General features: G+C 38.8%; 1 protein-coding gene and 2 gene segments (V, D, J or C); 1 reads left to right on the top strand and 2 right to left on the bottom strand.

The window, feature by feature from the left end:
- Positions 1 to 10: 10 nt before the first annotated feature.
- Positions 11 to 9464, bottom strand: LOC131988369 (immunoglobulin lambda-like polypeptide 1). The gene is made up of 4 exons (XM_059353491.1): positions 9344 to 9464; positions 1879 to 2005; positions 1323 to 1471; positions 11 to 515 (listed from the first exon to the last, which is right to left on the bottom strand). The coding sequence occupies exons 1-4, from the start codon at positions 9462 to 9464 to the stop codon at positions 193 to 195; spliced, it is 720 nt and encodes a 239-aa protein (XP_059209474.1). The 3' UTR covers positions 11 to 192.
- Positions 9465 to 10255: 791 nt separating this feature from the next.
- On the bottom strand, positions 10256 to 11522 carry LOC131988621 (Ig lambda-2 chain C region-like). The segment is given in 2 exon segments: positions 10256 to 10828; positions 11433 to 11522. A coding segment is annotated over 1 exon segment (312 nt).
- Positions 11523 to 12153: 631 nt separating this feature from the next.
- Positions 12154 to 12632, top strand: LOC131988370 (Ig kappa chain V region 3381-like). The segment is given in 2 exon segments: positions 12154 to 12205; positions 12298 to 12632. Coding segments are annotated over 2 exon segments (387 nt in total).
- The last annotated feature ends 18 nt before the right edge of the window (positions 12633 to 12650 follow it).

The raw sequence follows: 12650 nt of genomic DNA on the forward strand, positions 1-12650 counted from the left end.
ATAAAGTTGATTTTAATGATGATGAAGAAGAACATGCAGAAGATCAGTATGAGAAAGCAACATGCACACTAAAACACTGAGCAGAGAGCTGTGAAACGTGCAGAAATATGTGAAGAGAGGAGATCTGTAGCTTGATGAAGATCTCTATGAAAGAAGCAGCATCATTTCCAGACAGGAAGTGTTGCTGAAGCTCTACTCTGAGCAGCGCTCAGGGTCCAGGCTTTGAGTGACAGGGCTCTGTCCATTCAGACTGGCCTCACAGCTCACTGAGCCCGCCTTCCTCCACTGGTCTGCAGGGAGGATCAGGGTGCTGCTCCAGCTGTAGTGGCCGTCCCTCCCCAGGGCCTCCAGGCTGTGTGACTCCCCTGAGGAGAGGCTGCTGCCCCCCACCTTCCAGCCCAGCCTCCAGGCTGAGGGGAAGCCCCCGCTGGCCAGACACACCAGTGTGGCACTGCCCTGCTGCAGCTGCTCTCTGGAGGGGGGGAGGACGCTCAGGGTGGGCCGCACCACACCCACTGGAGGAGAGAGAGGGGGGAGAAAAGACAGAGGAATGAGAGTGAAGGCTTGGTGAGAAAGAAACATCACATTCTGCTCATTTCTTACATTTCATCAAATCAAACAGAAGAAGTCATAAATCACTAAGTATCACACCATCAGACACAGGATTCAAGTGGAAATGCAACTAAAAAGGTTGATTGATAATGATTATTGATGACATCTTCACATGTCTTTCATAATGTGTGACAGAGAATAACTGCTCCCTGTGATGATTTTCTTCTGTTTAAACTGACAGAGCTGAAACTCTCATGTGAATACAGTTAAAACCTTTGTCATCTGTCTCTTTCACTTCCTTTTCACTACATGTCAAATGAACCGTGAACACAAAGAGAAGCAGCTTTTACTGATAAAATCATGTTTGTTTTCAACATGAATCCCCGTTATAAATTTAATTCAATTAATTATTTGATATTTTCAAAATAAAAAAAAATTATAATACATATTTTTATGATATAAAGTAATAAACAAACATTTTTTTTCCTTTTTAAACACATTCAAGGAGGTAAAAATTCAAAGTTAGTAATAAAAATATAGCTTTAAAATATTTATATATATTTTCTGTATATTAAAATGTTATTTTACAAGCAATACTAATTGAATAAAATCTCTGCAAAGCTTCTTCTCAGATTGTGAGATCAGTTTGATAAAATAACAAAAAATATTACAAAAATAAAAACACTGAACTTGACCACATTTCATTAAATATTTGATTAAAAAGTTATAGTATCTGTTTGTTGTATGAAATAAAAATCTCTGGTACTTACAGTCAACGATGAGTTTGGTTCCTCCACCAAAAGTGTACCACAGTGATACAAACTCATTAAGCGGCCGTACAAAAACCTCCTGCACTGTGAACAAACATCTATCCTCTGAAAACACTCTGTTTTTAGGATAAAACTGCAAAAATAAAATGATTTAACGTACAAAATGATTTAATTCATGTGGTCTAAAAGTTTTTTACAAAATAAAAGATTAATTTTCATCATTATTATAACTTTTACAGTTGAGACATAAAAACAAACCTGTAAAATATTTACATATTCTAATTTATTTCATATCAGTTGCAAGACTGCAAACAAAATATGTTTAAACAAATGTTTAAATTTAAATGAGAAAAAAACATTAAAAAGTAAAAAAGCAGTTTCTCATCCCCTATAGGTAAAAATAGAAGAATAAATATTGACATCATACCAACCACAGTGGACACAAACTGATTCCTAAATCCTCAACTGCACTTCTAATATCAATATTTTTTTGTGTTCCATTAAGATGATAGATGGTGTAAATCCAAGCAGTATTCCTCCTGATTTAGTGTCCCACGTTGGCTTCAGTCTGTTGAGAGCAGAGAAATCATTTCCATAGAGAGGAGGCTTTGCATGGTCAGCTGATCCTCCAGTGAACTGAGAAGGTTTATAGTCCTGTGAGTTCAACACTGCAGGACTCAGATCTGTCAGTCAACACAGCAGAAACCACAACCACCATGACTCTCATCACCATCCTCATCTGGACGCTGGCCTGCTGCTGTTTTACAGGTTAATTTACTCAGCAACATTTCAAACATGATGTGCTGCCTTTTCTCTCATTGATTTCTGCTGATAAATGAAGGATTTGTTTGTGTCTGCAGGATGCAGCGGTCAGGTGACTGTGACTCAGCCTGCAGTAAAGACATCTGCTCCAGGATCCACTGTCACTATCAGCTGTAAGACCAGCCAGGCTGTTAACAGAGATAGTAATGGAGATTTTTTTTTATGGTATCAACAGAAATCTGGACAGTCTCCAAAGTTTCTGCTAAAATCAGGAGGCACAAAACATTCAGGAACAGCAGCTCGGTTTAGTGACAGTGGAACTCTTACTTCACGTTGGAAGTCTGACTTCACTTTGACCATCAGTGGAGTTCAGACTGAAGATGCAGCCGTTTATTATTGTAAGAGTATACACTACATAAACAGTGCTGCAGTGTTCACACAGTGATTTGTCGTCGTACAAAAACCTCCCTCAGTCAGACTGCAGAGACACTGAGCTGTTACAGCAGGAACCGACTGCAGCTGCTGAAGAGGAAGAGACTCTGACACAGACCACTGAACACAGAGCTGACAGTCACCTCTACAAGCACTAATAACTTTATATTAATACATAGACACATTTTATGGCTTATTATGGCAATTTAGCTATAACCTTTTAATGTGGAAAACTTCAATCATTTCATGATTCTCAGCAAATTTCAATCATGAAGCAAATTTTGTTTCTCACATAGTTCTTCTCCAGTATTTTTCCATTGTCAATGGAAGAAATATCATCATCGCTTAATAACTAAAGCTGATTCTCAAAAGATCATCATCTCTCTAAAGTTACAAAATCATCTTTAGTTAAAACTCTCCACTAAACAAAAAAGACCATTTTTATGGAAATCAAATCCAATAAAAAGAGAGTTCCAGTATCCAGTTTAACTTTCCCCAAGATGTCTCTTATTGCGGAAAGCCTGTCTTGAATGCACCAATCAAACTGAACCATGATCAGTTTGTTTCATCAAGAAAGAAAGAAAGAAAGAAAGAAAGAAAGAAAGAAAGAAACTTCATCAATCTGTCTGACAGATTCAGTGTTTTACTCAAAATCCTGATCCTCTTGATTGACAGCACAAGTGCTCAATGGTCTGATGGTTGGTTTAACCCTCCGAGGACTGTTTCATAAAGATGTCTCTTATTGTGAAAAGCCTGTCATGAATACATCACTCAAACTGAACCAGGATCAACTTGCGAACCATTTTTTTTGTATCTCATCTGAAATGTATCAGAGCTGCAGAGGAGTTTTAACCTGTCAGCAGCTGCTGATGGAAGTCACACTGAGGTTCAAGAAACACTTAACCTTACCTTAATGTGTTTTGGACAAAAAGCTGAATAACACAATATTAATTCATAAACACAATTTTCGAGTGAAGATCTTAATTTGGTTGAAAAATTAAGATCCCGTTAACTGGTTGTTACCCCTTAAAGAAACCTTAAACTGTGCAGATAATCCATGAAAAACCCTGAATACAAAAACAGGATTGGCTCACATTAAAAGCTGAAAAAGCTTTTTTTTTGGTGTTTAACAACAACTTTAAATGAAGAACATAAAGAAGCATGGGAAGTTTCCCAGCATGTAGGGCAGTAAGTAAGTAAGTAAAGTTTATTTATATAGCACTTTTCACAGATAAAATAACAAAGTGTTTTACAGAAGATAAAAAGAAAGAAATAAGATAGGGGATCATAACACAATTAAAACACAGTTAAAATACAATTAAAAACATGTGTTTTCCAACAGGTACATTGTACAGACAGAAGATGTCGTGTGTTTGACCTAAGAGACAGATAGCGGACAGATATGGGTGAAGTAGTTCAACAATATATAGGGGAGCCTGACCATGCAATGCTCTATATGTGAGAGTAAGAATTTTGAACTGAATCCTGTATCCAACAGGGAGCCAGTGAAGAGATTTCAGGACAGTGGTGATGTGGAAGCGTTTGTTTGAACCACTGAGTAATCTTGCGGCAGCTTTCTGGATTGACTGAAGGCGGTCAAGAGCGGACATACTTAGTGAGGAGAAAAGTGAATTACAGAAATCAATACGAGATGAGATAAATGCATGTATGAGCATCTCAAGTTCAGATTTTGAAACTACAGATCTCAGTTTACTGATGTTTCTAAGATGGAAAAAGCAAGATCTGGTCAACTGTTTTATATGTTTGTCAAACAATGTAGACTGATCAAAAAACACAACTAAGTTAAGGAGGTTAGAGCAGACAGCAGGAGACAGAGGCCCAAGGGATTGAACAATTGTGGGGGTGACTGTGTCTGGAGCAACAACCAAAACCTCAGTTTTATTGTCATTCAGCTGTAGGAAGTTTTCTGCCAACCAATTTCTAATAGCCTTTACACAGTCGAGAAGCCTCAACAACTTAAAAGCATCATTAGGTTTGAAAGAGAAGAAGAGCTGGATGTCATCCGCGTATAGATGGTATGCAATATTATGTCTTTTAATGATCTGACCCAGGGGCAGTAGGTATAAGGAGAATAGTAGGGGGGCCAGTACTGAGCCCTGCGGGACGCTATAAGACAAAGGAGAAGGATCTGACACAAAGTCCCCAATAGAGACGTTGAAGCTTCTGTCAGTGAGATAGGATGTAAACCAGTCCAACGCTATGCCTGATATGCCCACACAGTTCTGCAATCTCTGAAGGAGGATGTGATGATCTACTGTGTCAAACGCAGAACTGAGGTCAAGTAGAACCAGCACTGAGCAGTTACCTGCATCACATGACATAAAATGTCATTTGAAATTCTCAGGAGAGCCATTTCAGTGGAGTGTTGCTTCCGAAAACCTGATTGAAATGTAACATAAATATTGTGGCTTTCCAAAATGGCAGTTAATTGATTAGCCACAACTTTTCTAAAATCTTTGATAAAATTGAGAGTTTGGATATGGGTCTAAAATTGATGGGCAGTGATATCCAGGTTGGGTTTCTTTAAAATCAGCTGGATGGTAGCATGCTTAAAATAGGACCAATAATTGGTAAAACCTTTTTGCTCCGACCCGGAGCCCACAGCGTTGTTCTGGTATAGTGGCAGTGACAGTGGTGATCCACAGAATGAAAGTCAGAGGCAAAACTTACTGACACGGGTCCAACAACTGGCTTCAGAAACGTCTGCAGTATGCCAGGACAACCGGTATCTGAGATCCGTGTAGCGCAAATGCTAAAATGCTAAGTGAGTGCTAAAAACACGCCGGCTTGTGCAAGTATTGGCGGTCAAGTCGTATATTTAAAAATCCAGACGTCGGATGACTTAAAACCTTAAACCGTGTTAAACAAGTACAAGAAACAACAAGATTAAAAAAAGTGAATCACATAAGTTGGCCTAGAACTGGGTAAAAATGTCAATTTCCCACGGACCTGTATGTGTGGTGTATCTCTCATGTCTTGTGAGAGGTGACACAAAACAACCACAAAGAGACTGAAAACTATGAAGTCATATTTGGTGTTGGGTCATCTTGGTCAATAAAGATATTAATGCACAGTTCTAATAATGGCCACAAGGTGACACAGAACAACTTCAAACATTCACAAAACCACTTCAAAGAGAAATAAAGTGACCACAAAGAGACACAAAAGACCAAAAAGAGACTCAAAACTACTTTAAAGAGACAAAAAGCCCTGCAGAGTTCTACAACCACAAAGAGAGAAAACTACAAAGACTCTGAGGATCTTGCTCCTCTAATGGAGGGATGGGGGCCCTATTACATGTCTGTGTCCAGGGGCCCACTGTCTCATCATTCTTCCATGATGTGAATGATTCAAATGAATGTACTTCCTCCTGTTTGACACCAGAGGGCAGTATTCATCTTTATGAAGCAGAAACACACAGACAGCTCTCACTGGCATGTGTGTGTCACCCACAGAAGTTCTACTTTGAATATCTGTCGTGCTTCCCTGCACATCAGGGGCTTTTAAGGCCCCAAGTCTTCTGTCAACTAATACATGATTGAATTATTTTCTCTCAAACACACATATACATCCATAATGAAGATGCTGCTGGTTTTCCTGCTGATAGTGGCAGTCCACATTCAGGGTGAGATTCTGATTGATTTGACTGAACATCAAGTGCCAGCTTTTAGTTAGTTTGGTTTTTACGTTGGAACTGTCCTTTATATAATAAATACAGTAGTAATGTTTTATCTTCTTGCAGGATGGCTGCAGGAGACTCTGACATGCACCACTGCTCACCTTCACAGTCCCCTGAAACACAACCTTACAGAAACCTGATGAAGTTCAGCCCAGTCAAATGTGGAGTGAAACTCAGATATTCATGTCCCTGAGAGTCAGATTCTGTTCCTCTTTACAGCTCCAGATGTTCACTTATCACACAGTGTACTTCACTAAGCTAAAAAAAAAAAGGTTCTGCACCCTGAAATTAATGCAGAAGACATTTCTCTTCTCTTTAAACACTGAATCTAAAGAAAATTATGTGACATAAGCTTCTGTGTTGCACATTATGAGCAAACAGGTAGTGCGTTATGCATTGTAGATGTATTTCTGAGGTGTGCTATATTACAAGTCTTGATTCCAAAAAAATTGGGATGCTTAGAAAAACATAAATCAGACAGAATGTGATAAATTCTTTTTCCTTTATGGACACATATTCAATTTAGGAAACTAGAAGATGTTACCTTTCAAATCAAGTCTCATAAATGTATTAACTGTTATAAACTTTGGCTCAGATTTAGTTTTTTGATCCTAACCCTTCCCCTGTTCCTAAACCTGCAGCTTTAAGAGATTAAAGCTGATAACATTTCATGCTGGTAAAAGTAAACTCTGAATTCTTAATTTGATATATTCTGTGTTAATTTATATTTTACACAGCATCCCAGCTTCTTTGGAATCAGAGTTGTGTATTATGTCAAACTAAAATCAAGACTCAGAGAGTCGACCTTAACAGACAGCATGTTACATTTGTCACCTGTTGTGATTCAGCGCTGCATGTTGTCTCTCTACCTGTGGTCTTGAAAACTAGCAGGGAAGTCAAAGTGAATCAAACTGTGTCAGATGATATTAGAAAAGTTTTCAGATGAGCTTTAAAGGCCCAAATGATACTCAAGATATGATGAACTGTTGCTTTTCTTGTCTCACAAAAACAGCTGTGATTTCAGGGTTTGGTGTATCAAAGAATGTAATTAAGTAATTCAGAAGTAAGATCAGTACACAAGCAGGCAGTCAAACAGGCAGAAGTGTCCAAAAACAACAAAAAAAAGCAAGAATCCAAGAAAAAAAAAAGTCAGAATCCAAAGACTAGCAAGGTTTTTAAAAAACAGCAAGACTATGACTGTGAAGAATACTGGTAAGTGAACAATGAAGAACAACAAACTGGCATCAAGACAAGACAAAAGCGGGTTATATAGGTTATATACAGGGCTAATGGGGAGTGATGGGAAATAGGTGTGGGAGACACAATCAGGGCTCAGGTGAACACAGACAAGGAGGGGGGGCAGACAGGAACCTGAACAGAGACAGGGGGGAGTGATCCAAATAAAGCAGGAAACACAAGACATGGAACATGAAGGCAAAATAAAATAATAAACAGAGAGTTTATGGAAGTCTATAGTATAGCCTGAAATATATTTATGTTGTTAGGAACAGGCCTCAACAAGTTCCAGAGCTTTAAGATAAAGAGAGCAGAGAGCAGAGAAATCATTTCCATAGAGAGGAGGCTTTGCATGGTCAGCTGATCCTCCAGTGAACTGAGAAGGTTTATAGTCCTGTGAGTTCAACACTGCAGGACTCAGATCTGTCAGTCAACACAGCAGAAACCACAACCACCATGACTCTCATCACCATCCTCATCTGGACGCTGGCCTGCTGCTGTTTTACAGGTCAGGATTATTTTAAATATAAGATAAGGACATATTGTAATTAGATTTCTAAAACAACACACATGAAATAATTATTTCATATATCGCATGACTCTGAAGTGAATTAATGTCATCTTTTCCCTCTTTCCCTGCAGGATCTAACAGTCAACTGACTGTGACTCAACCTCTCGTAGTAACAAATCCTCTGGGATCATCGGTCACTTTGACCTGTGAAACAAACCCAGAAGTTGTATCATGGTCTGGTGGATCCAACAGAGTACATTGGTATCAGCAGAAACCTGGAGAAGCTCCCAAGTTAGTTATGAAAAACAGTAAAAATCCTGAAAGTGAGTTTTCTTCTCGATTCTCTGGCAGAGGAAACGGAGCAAACTCTGCTTTGACCATCAGTGGCTTTCAGACTGAAGATGCAGCAGTTTATTACTGTCAGAGATACGATGAAATAAACGGTGTTTGGTCGTCCACACAGTGATTTGTCGTCGTACAAAAACCTCCCTCAGTCAGACTGCAGAGACACTGAGCTGTTACAGCAGGAACCGACTGCAGCTGCTGAAGAGGAAGAGACTCTGACACAGACCACTGAACACAGAGCTGACAGTCACCTCTACAAGCACTAACTACATATTCATGATAATATATTTATTTAAAAATGCTTCGGAATCGAATGTCACCATGCAATAAAGCCCTTACCCACTGTCTTTCAAGGGGATATACAGTACTGTGCAAAAGTTTCTATTTTATAGAAACTTGTTTTTAATTTAACTTGTGAATTTTAATACAGGTAGAGGCCCTGTATAAGCCCTTTGGGGTTTCTTGCCGCTACCTTGCTACTTTATTTTGTTGTTATGTCTTTATCTTTATCTTTTTTGTCTTTTTATTGTGCAAAATAAAAAACTTCAAATTTCTGTGCAAAAGTCTGAGGCAGGTGTGAAACAATGTCGAGAATTGATGCTGGTGTGAAGGCAAAGGGTGGTCAAACGATTGATTTGATTTAGATTTTTCTTATGATCACTCACATTGCATTTTATTAATTGATGAGAAATGAACTATTTATGTTTCTTTTTTTGAAAGCCGCCCCTTCCTCACTTTCCCTGACGCAGAAAAACTCGTCCACGCCCTTATCTCCTCTAGGCTTGATTACTGTAACAGCCTGCTCATCGGTTTACCCAACAAACACCTCCAGAAACTCCAATTCATTCAGAACTGTGCTGCCTGAACTCTGATGAAAACCCACAAATACGACCACATCACCCCCATTCTTCAGAACCTACACTGGCTTCCCATAACCTCAAGAATTAAATACAAGATCGCCCTCATCACCCACCTTTGCATCTACAGCAACGCCCCACCATACCTCAAAGACCTCCTCACCCCTCACTCATCCACCCGCAACCTTCGCTCCCAAAGCATAAACCTCCTCCATCAGCCCCGCACACGACTTCACACCATGGGAGACCGAGCCTTCTGCTCCGCTGCCCCCCACATCTGGAACTCCCTCCCTGAACATCTACGTCAACCCCAGTCTGTGGACACCTTTAAAAAAGGGCTTAAAACTTTTTTGTTCAGGGAGGCATTTTTAGGTTGTCCCTAGATGTTTTTATTTTGTCTCTGCATAATGTACTTTATTACCCGTGTCTCTTTTATCTACTGCTGATTTTAATGAGTTTTTTTCTTTCTTGTTTCTGGTTTCTGTAGCACTTTGAGATTTCTGTATGAAAAGTGCTTTACAAATAAAATGTATTATTATTATTATTATTATTATTATTATTATTATTATTATTATTATTGTTATTATTATAACAGAAGCCACTGAATGTAATGAATAAATAGGCCTTACTATTAATATTACTGTTATTACTGAATGTTAAGACAGGAATGACGAGGAATGTTTATAACAGAAGAATGATTATTCATTATATTAAAAAATGAGCAAAAATGTATTAAGAAGCTGTATGTTTGACTTTTGATATTTGCCGTCATCAAAGAATTGCAACAGGGGATCAATGCTGTGTGGAGGTCCCTGGTATGGAAAAGTTAGTGAACCCTGATCTAACCCATCATGTTCTGTTCTGTCTAGCAGAAACAGAGAAATGCTGCCTGATCACACATTCACTCAATTTATGTTTATTTAGCACGATAAAAAATGCAAAGTATTATATATTCTTTCCTTTTTAGATTAACATTAAATGTGTGTCAATTCAATCAAATATACAGAGGGAGGAGCATCAGTTGAACTCATATAACCATTTAATTTCTCACCACTCTTCATAAAAGACCAAACACTTCATCATGTTATTATTCAATGAAAGCTTTATTAGCAAAAACACGAGTCATCAACATGACAGTCATGAAGCACAGTCACATCTAGCTGCTGAGCTCCTCACATTACTCTCTAAGTTGTTGTTGTCCAACACTTTACAGCTGTTGTTCTCTGCCACACAAAGCTTTAGTTTCCTCTACAAACATTCAAACTCCTATTGATGAGAGCAGCAGGTGTGTTCCTCCTGCTCCCCACACACAGAGCTGCTGTCCTGGGCTTCAGCCAGCCCCTCTAGCCCTCACACTGGCTCCTGCGGAGGGAGCGGGTCTGGCTGTGGCCATGATGGAGGACCCTGCAGGAGAACAGCTCTCCTTCCATCCAGCGCTCCTGGCTCAGGCTCAGGGTGCTGCTGCTGCTGTAGCGTCCGCTCTTCTCCTCCTCGGAGCTGCTCAGGACCCCCTCTGTCACCTCTGTAGCGTCCACCTCCCAGCTCACCACGGCTCCCTGAGGAGAGTAGCCGCTCAGCAGGCAGACCAGCGTGGCCGAGGCCCCAGAGAGCCGCTCAGAGGAGGGGGGAAGCAGAGAGACTGAGGGCCTGAGCATGGGGCCAGCTGGAGGGGAGAGCAGAGAAGAATTAAAGAATTAAAACATGGATTAATTTTTAATATCTGTGGCAGTAAATAACTTTTCTATTGAAAAAATGTAACATCTGTATCCAGTGAAAGACTTTGTCATCTGTGAGTTTCACTTCCTTTTCACCACTTTAAACTAACGAACTGTGAAGGCAAACTGCAGCGATACTGGATCTACATATAAACTCATTCGTTTGTTTTAAAGGCATTTTAGATTTAATTTAACAACTGTTTGAATGTAAAAGTAAAAAAATAATAATTTAATGTTATATTTTAGCATTAAAAATGTTCTCCTATAAATTGTAAAACCATATTTTGATTGAACAATATATCATGAAAATTAAATATGAGGAAATTAAAATTGGTTGAGATATAATTAACAATAAAATCATGTATAATATCAAAAAACATTATTCCTGTACAATACTTATACCAAACTGCTACATTAGTTAAGCCTAATAGATAACAAAAAAATATCCAAAACAAATGAATTATACAAAATAATTTCAGGTTTTATCACATTATGTTGTAACATTTAACATAATCTTAAATGATGGAGAAATTAGAAATCTCTGGTACTTACAGTCAACGATGAGTTTGGTTCCTCCACCAAAAGTGTACCACAGTGATACAAACTCATTAAGCGGCCGTACAAAAACCTCCTGCACTGTGAACAAACATCTATCCTCTGAAAACACTCTGTTTTTATGATAAAACTGATAAAATTAAAATTATTTAATGTAAAAAACGTTTTAACTCATGGGGCTTGAAATTACTGACAAAATAAAAGATTATTTTTCATCATTATTGTAACTTTTACTGTTGAGACATAAAAACAAACCCGTAAATATTTATATATTCTAATTTATTTTATATCAGTTGAAAGACTGCAAACAAAAATATGTTTAAACAAATGTTTACATTTAAATTTAAATGACAAAAAAAACATTATTAAGTAAAAAAGCAGTTTCTCATCCCCTAGGTAAATATTGAAAAATAAATATTGACATCATACCAACCACAGTGGACACAAACTGATTCCTAAATCCTCAACTGCACTTCTAATATCAATATTTTCTTGTGTTCCATTAAGATGATAGATGGTGTAAATCCAAGCAGTATTCCTCCTGATTTAGTGTCCCACGTTGGCTTCAGTCTGTTGAGAGCAGAGAAATCATTTCCATAGAGAGGAGGCTTTGCATGGTCAGCTGATCCTCCAGTGAACTGAGAAGGTTTATAGTCCTGTGAGTTCAACACTGCAGGACTCAGATCTGTCAGTCAACACAGCAGAAACCACAACCACCATGACTCTCATCACCATCCTCATCTGGACGCTGGCCTGCTGCTGTTTTACAGGTTCATTCACTCAGCAACATTTCAAACATGATGTGCTGCCTTTTCTCTCATTGATTTCTGCTGATAAATGAAGGATTTGTTTGTGTCTGCAGGATGCAGCGGTCAGGTGACTGTGACTCAGCCTGCAGTAAAGACATCTGCTCCAGGATCCACTGTCACTATCGACTGTAAGACCAGCCAGGCTGTTTACAGAGATATTATTCTTGGAGATTGTATGTACTGGTATCAACAGAAATCTGGACAGACTCCAAAGCTTCTAATAACATTTTCGAGCACACGTGAATCAGGAACAGCAGCTCGGTTTAGTGGCAGTGGAAGCAGCTCTGACTTCACTTTGACCATCAGTGGAGTTCAGGATGAAGATGCAGCAGTTTATTACTGTCAGAGTCTCCATGAAATAAACGGTGCCCTTGTGTTCACACAGTGATTTGTCGTCGTACAAAAA

The sequence above is a fragment of the Centropristis striata genome, chromosome 16 (genome assembly GCF_030273125.1).
Source record: "Centropristis striata isolate RG_2023a ecotype Rhode Island chromosome 16, C.striata_1.0, whole genome shotgun sequence".
Taxonomy (NCBI): Eukaryota; Metazoa; Chordata; class Actinopteri; order Perciformes; family Serranidae; genus Centropristis; species Centropristis striata.

Coding starts and splice junctions, on each gene's coding strand:
- LOC131988369 (XM_059353491.1), bottom strand. CDS start 9,464: ATGTTCAGGGAGGGAGTTCCAGATGTGGGGGGCAGCGGAGCAGAAGGC. Junction 2,006..9,343: donor TTTGGGAGCGAAGGTTGCGG/GTGGATGAGTGA, acceptor GTTGACTGACAG/ATCTGAGTCCTGCAGTGTTG. Junction 516..1,322: donor AACCAAACTCATCGTTGACT/GTAAGTACCAGA, acceptor TCTCTCCTCCAG/TGGGTGTGGTGCGGCCCACC.